The 6,648-nt window shown below is 42.6% G+C and overlaps 1 protein-coding gene across 1 annotated transcript in view; it reads right to left on the bottom strand.

Annotated features, from left to right (window-relative positions):
* The window catches only part of FER1L6 (fer-1 like family member 6), a 193,180-nt gene that overhangs the window by 39,606 nt on the left and 146,926 nt on the right, over positions 1-6,648 (bottom strand). Inside the window, exon 32 of the mRNA XM_032758498.2 lies at positions 4,282-4,409. Within this exon, the coding sequence (XP_032614389.1) occupies positions 4,282-4,409 (128 nt within the window). The remainder of the gene's footprint in view (positions 1-4,281; positions 4,410-6,648) is intronic.

Genomic DNA, 6,648 nt, shown 5'->3' with positions numbered 1-6,648 from the left:
AACGGAGCTGTCAATAAAAGTTACCAAAAACAGGGCCGGGAGCAGTGGCTCACAACTATAATCCCAGCACTTTGGGAGGCCAAGGCAGGTGGATCGCTCGAGGCCAGGAGTTCGAGACAAGCCTGGCCAACATGGTGAAACCCTGCCTCTACGAAAAATACAAAAATTAGCCTGGCATGGTGGCAGGCACCTGTAGTCCCAGCTACTTGGGAGGCTGAGGCAGGAGAACAGCTTGAACTCGGCAGGTGGAGGTTGCAGTGAGCCAAGATCACGCCACTGCACTCCAGCCTGGGCGACAAGAGCAAAACTCCGTCTTGAAAAAAAAGTCACCAAAAACAGACCACTATGGTTGAACTTCCAGTCACCCAGGGAAAAATTAGCCTTATACCAACTTGTGTCAATGAGGTACTATCCCTAGATGCAAGGGTGGTTTGGGAAAACAGAATGCATCATGAAATGGGCCAAAACTGAGACGGTGAAAGCATGAAGAGCCTCTGAGCTTCAGAGGAACAATGTTCCATTGTTCATTTGGTCATTCATTCATTCTTTAATTCAGCATTTATTGTGTGTCTACTATGAGCCAGGCACTGCGATTTTTAAGAGATAAGTAAAACAATTTCTTTCCAGTGGGGAAGGCAAATAAGAATATGGCTAAATCAGGTGGCAGGAGCTCCAACAGAGTTATGGGCAGGGTGTTACTAGTACACCTGTCTGGGGAGGGGTGACAACAGAAGGTTTCACAGAGATGACTCTTTGGCTGAGCCTTGAGTGCAGATGGGAGTTCTCCCTGCTCCAGATCTGCAGAACTTCTAATCTTAGCCATTTTCCCAACCAGGTCAAGCTCTCCGATTATACAGACTCAAAGGCCCCTGTACCTCTCCCTTATAGCATTCATCATACAGGCAATTTTATATCTGCCTGATTTTTCTTTTTTTGTATTCCCTGCCTGCTCCGTAAGGGTGTAGGTTCCATGGAAACAGGGTCATGCACCCTTTATACCTCTCCAGTAGGTGGCACATAGTCTGTCACCAAAATGACGACCTGATTGGAAAGAAAAAACATTTGCAATCTACTCACAGGGTGACGGTCAGTTTCATGTGTCTACTTGACTATAGTCTCCAGTTATTCAATCAAACACTAATCCAGGTGTTGCTATGGTGGCATTTTGTAGATGTAATTAACATCCACAATTAGTTGAGTTTAATTGAAGAAGATTCTCCTTGATAACTAAGTAGGCTTTAACCAGTTGAAAATGCTTAAGAGCAAAAACAATAATCTCATAATAAAGAGCAAAAGCGGTATATATTGCTACGGGTTGAATTGTGTCTCCACCAAAAGATAAGTTGAAGCTCCAGATCCAGCACCTCAAAATCTGACCATATTTGGAAGTGAGGTCTTAATAGAGGTAATCAAGCTATAATGAGGTCATTAGGATGGGCTCTAATGCAGTATGACTGGTGTCCTTGTAAAGAGGAAAACTTGGCACAGAGACAGATGTGCACAGAGGGAAGATGATGTGGAGAGACGCAGGGAGCAGGCCATGTGGAGATGAAGGCTGATATTGGAGCAATGCATCTACCAGCCAGGGAGCACCAGGGATTGCCAGCAGATCACCAGAAGCTGGGAGGGAGGCAGGGAATAGGGGCTCCCTTGCAGCCCACAGAAGGAAGCAGCCCAGAACATCACACTTTCAGTATCCCAAACTGTGAGAATGAATTTCTGTTGTTTCAGCCACCCAGTTTATGGTACTTTGTTAAGGAAGCCCTGGGAAATTCTCTCTCTCTCCTCTGCTAGGTCCCTTCCTATGGTGGAACCCTGATTGATACCCATAGTTCCTGCCCTATCACATCCTCCCTACACTCTGGACTTTGCAGGGCAAAGAACACCCCTCCCTTCCTACCCCCTCAACACTCCCAAGAGGGTCTTATGCCTTCCTAGGGTCTTCATAGGACTTGCAGCAGCCTATTGTAATCACGCATTTATTTGATGTTCTCTCAATATTCATGGGCACCTTGAAGGTACAGACTGTGGCTTGGTCCTCACTGTGTCCCAGCACTTAGCAGTGTGCCTGACACATGGTGGATTCCCAGTAATTGTGAGGAATAAATGAAGTTCTGCAGGTGGACAAGAAAAGGAAAAGCATGTCATGGTGAGGGCACAGCAAGGACAAAGTCCTACAGATGTGAATGAGTAAGGGGAGATATAGCTGGTTTATTAACCCATTAGGATCTCATCATTTTGCTTTATGGTTAATTATCAAGGTGGTGGAGACAATGGGAAACATTCTAGGAAACCGTAAGAGCCATGAGGAAGAAACTTTCAAAGCCTACAGACATGCACCATATCAAGATGATGCAGAGATAGGGCCTCATTAAATCCCACTGACAACTGACTGGCATTTTGTCCATCTAGCCACCCACCCACTCATCCATCCATCCATCTGTTCATCCACAAATACATATTGAGCACCTGCTGTGTGCCAGGCCCTGTCCTAGGTGCTGGGGATGTGGCGTTAACCAGACTAGACTAAGTCCCTGCTCAAATACTTCTTACATTCTAGTGGGGAGATGGGAGATGGCCAATAAACCCATAAACATCTAATCCATGTCAGGGGCTATGAAGAAAAGCAACACAAGATACCAGAGCACCAGGGGTTGGAGGCTGTGACACCCTCACACCGATACTGAAGTTATGAGGAAGGATTCCGCAGACCCTGCATCAGGCACAAGAGCCCTCTACTCTTCCTGCTGGAACACTGTGGGATTGTGCTGGAAACTTTTGTTCCTAAGTAAAAATTAAACACATATCCAACAAAACATCTACATCTGGAGAGCTTTTGGATGAGGTGCTGCAATGTCAGAGGCAGGAGGGAACATTGACTTCATCATCCTCTTCTCTTGTTTGCCATGGCCATATAGCACGGGTAGTAAAACAAGTCTAGTTCATGGCACTGTGGTAAAAGTAGCTCATAAAAAGTGCCTGCCAAGCGATTGTCACACTGAAGCACTAGTTACATAAGTGGCAGGTGATGATAAAGGTCATCTCTGGATGAGGGAAGCAAGGGTAAGTTTCCCCAGTACTGTCATTCTCATTAATCTGGAAAGGCAAGATCATTTATTGCCCTCATTTCCTCAGGAGCAATAAAATGTAAGAGGCTAGTGCTGATTAAATGGCAGAGGCTCCAAAGTGATCACAGATGTGTAAATGAATTTAAATGGAGCCAATGGAGATTTTTTATCCCATGTTCCTGCTTACTCAAGAAAAAAGAAATTAAACACACTAAAGATGTATCCATTGCTACAATAATTACCAAGGTGGGGAGCAAGGGAACTAATAGATTCTGAGTGTCAATCGTGTGCTGGCATAGGCAATGTGATGTGCTAGGTGCTTTACACATTTAATCTTCTAAAGGAATCTGACAGTCAGGTGTACTGTTGCTGCTTTGCAGGTCAGGAAAACTAGGTACAGAGAGGTTAAGCCATCTGCATAAGGTTGTAGAGCTTGTATGTAGCAGAGTGAAACCCAGGCCACTTTGATTCCAGAGTGAATGACAGACAGGTGCACAAACTCAAACAGGGAACCATCAATGCTTAGCATATCATATTGGAGGATCAGTGAGCATGCAGGGTTGCTGTGAGCTGGCGAATGCCTATTCCCCTTACACAAATGCAATAGCTTTTAACGCTTTACAGGAAAACAAAGCACAACTTGAGGACAAAGTTCCAACTTTTTGACCTCAGGGGTCACCTCAAATGAACCACAAAATAATATGATGGAAAAATCCCTTTAGTAGGAGACAGAAGACTAAACTTCTGGCCCATTATCCTTCAATTGTGTCATCTGAACATGAATATGTTTCTTAACCTCCCTAGACCTTGGCTGCCTTGTTTATAAAAAGGAAATCTCTGCTCTGTTCAAAAGCATGAGGCTGAATCCAACGACTATTAAATCTGAAATCCAGAAAATTGTAATTAGAAAGCTGTGGGTATATATTTCTCTACTTAAGTTCACAAAAAAAGAAAAAGAAAAAAATATATAGTAAAGAAAGCTATGGGTAAGAAGATCACCAAGTACCACCAAATTCCTCAGGGGACCATGAAAGAATTCAACCCTGCTCCGTGGACGTAGGTTAGGTTGGTTATTACCAAGAGCAGAAGCCAGTATTTAACCTCCTGGCACCATTTCACCCAGGAACACAAACATACACACACCATCCCCACAGAAACACAGCAGGAGCAAATGCAGAAAGGACAATAAAACACAGCCCAGATGGCCACTGACCTTCCAAATACTGGGTTCAGTTGTTTGGGGATGTATTTATCCCGGTCTTTGATTTCTGTCTTGCCAAGCTTGATCACAATATAGGGATCTGATTTGCCATCTGGATCAGCTGGACTAAGATTAAATGCCTGGAAAGGAAAAAGAAAATGTCTTTGGTTCAATAGCTGTCAACATTGGTTGTACACTGGGATTACCTTGGTGCTTTCAAAAATGCTAATGCCTGACTTCTGTCTCAAGATAGTCTGATTTAATGGGCCAGGGCTTTGGGCTTTTGAAAAACTCCCTAGATAATTGTAGTGTGCAGCCAAGGTTAAGAGCCACCACTTTACCATCTACATTTTGCTGTTAAAAAGAAAAATTATTGGCTTTGCCCAAGTTCAACTTTCTCTGGAGTCATCTCCTCAGTGGAAAGAAGCTCTTGGTACAGAAAAATGAGAAAAATGCTGGACCAAGAGGCAGAAGGCATGAGTTTGAGTTCTTGTTCTACAGTCACGCACCGCTTAATGATGTCTTGGTCAAGGACTGACCATATGTACGATGGCAGTCCTATAAAATTATAATGGAGCTGAAAAATTCCTATGATCTAGTGACATATCTGTTGCAGCGTTGTAGTGCAACACATTACTCGCATGTCTGTGGTGATGCTATAAACAAACCTACTGTGCTAACAGTCATATAAAAGTATATAATCATGTACAGTACATAATACTTGACAATGACAATAAATAATGATGTTACTGGTTTATGTATTTACTATTTAATCTTTAGAGTGTACTTTTTCTATTTATTAAAAAAGTTAACTGTAAAACATCCTCAAGCAGGTCCATCAGAAGGCATCCAGAAAAAGGTGTTACTATAAACGATGACAGCTCCATGCGTGTTATTGCCCTGGAAGACCTTCCAATGGGACAAGATGTGGTGGTAGAAGACAGGGATACTGACGATCCTGACCCTGTGCAGGCCTAGGCTAATGTGTGTGTGTTTGTTTGTCTTAGTTTTTAACAACAAAGTTTAAAAAATAAAAAAAACAATTTTAAAATAGAAAAAAGCTTATCGACTAAGGATCTCAAGAACATATTTGCATACAGCTGAACAATGTGTTCATGTTTTAAGCTAAATGTTGTCTTGACCAGAGTCAAAAGTTAAAAAAACTTAAAAGTTTATAAAGTAAAAAAGTTATAGTAAGCTAACTTATTATTGAATAAGGAAAAATATGTGTTATAAATGTAGTGTAGCCTAAGTGTACAGTGTTTCTAAACTCTACAGTAGCAGACAGTAACATCCTAGGCCTTCACATTCACTCACCACTCAGTGAGTCACCCAGAGAATCTTCCAGTCTGGCAAGCTCCATTCATGGTAAGTGCCCTAGACAGGTGTACCATTTTTTCAAATCTTTTATACTGTATTTTTACTGTACCTTTTCTACGTTTAGATACACAAATACCATTGTGTTACAATTGCCTACAGTAGTCTATACAGTAATGTGCTATACAGGTTTATAGCATAGGAGTGCAATAGGCTATACTATCGTGTAGGAGGCCATACCATCTAGGTTTGTGTAAATACAGTCTGACACTTGCACAGCACTGAAACAGCCTAACAACACATTTCTCAGAATGTATTCCCATAGTTAAAAGACATATGACTATATTTCTTTTTTTAGACAGTATCTTGCTCTGTCACCTACGCTGGAATACAGTGGTGCAGTCTTGGCTCACTGCAACTTATGCCTCCCAGGCTCAAGTGATCCTCCCCAGGCTCAAGTGATCCTCCCACCTCAGCCTCCCAAGTAGCTGGAACTACAGGCATGAGCCACCACACCCCACTAATTTTTGTATCAGAGATGGGGTTTCACCATGTTGCCCAGGCTAGTCTCAAACTCCTGAGCTCAAGCAATCTGCCCACCTTGGCCTCCCAAACTGCTGGGATTACAGGCATGAGCCACCACACCTGGCCTGACTACATTTCTAAGTAGTGTGTGATATTGGGCAAGTCATGTCGTCTGAGATCTATCTGTAAAATCATGGGGTGGACCTGAAGGCTCTTCCCAGAGCTAATGGTCTCTGAATCCATGACCCTATGACTCTTGCATTTAGCACTGACCAGCTGAATCATCTGTTTCTGAGAGTAAAGTCTGATTCTAGACAACCTAAGCCTTAAACTGTCAAAAGCAAATACTTTCTAAGGAAAGGCCAGAGTAGGAGGATGGTAAGAAATGGTATCCAAAAAGATGGAGAAACTCTGCAGCAATGAAAGCTGAGAAACAATTCCACATTTAGGATTCTATGCTGTAGATAAAATAGTGTGAGCCTATAAAGCTGTATGTTCAAGGATATTCACTAGAACACTGTTTAATAGCCAAAAATT

This window comes from Hylobates moloch, unplaced genomic scaffold (genome assembly GCF_009828535.3).
Source record: "Hylobates moloch isolate HMO894 unplaced genomic scaffold, HMol_V3 SCAFFOLD_9, whole genome shotgun sequence".
Lineage (NCBI taxonomy): Eukaryota > Metazoa > Chordata > Mammalia > Primates > Hylobatidae > Hylobates > Hylobates moloch.
Note: the sequence above shows the minus strand (reverse complement) of the source record. Positions and strands in the feature narration are given on the sequence as shown.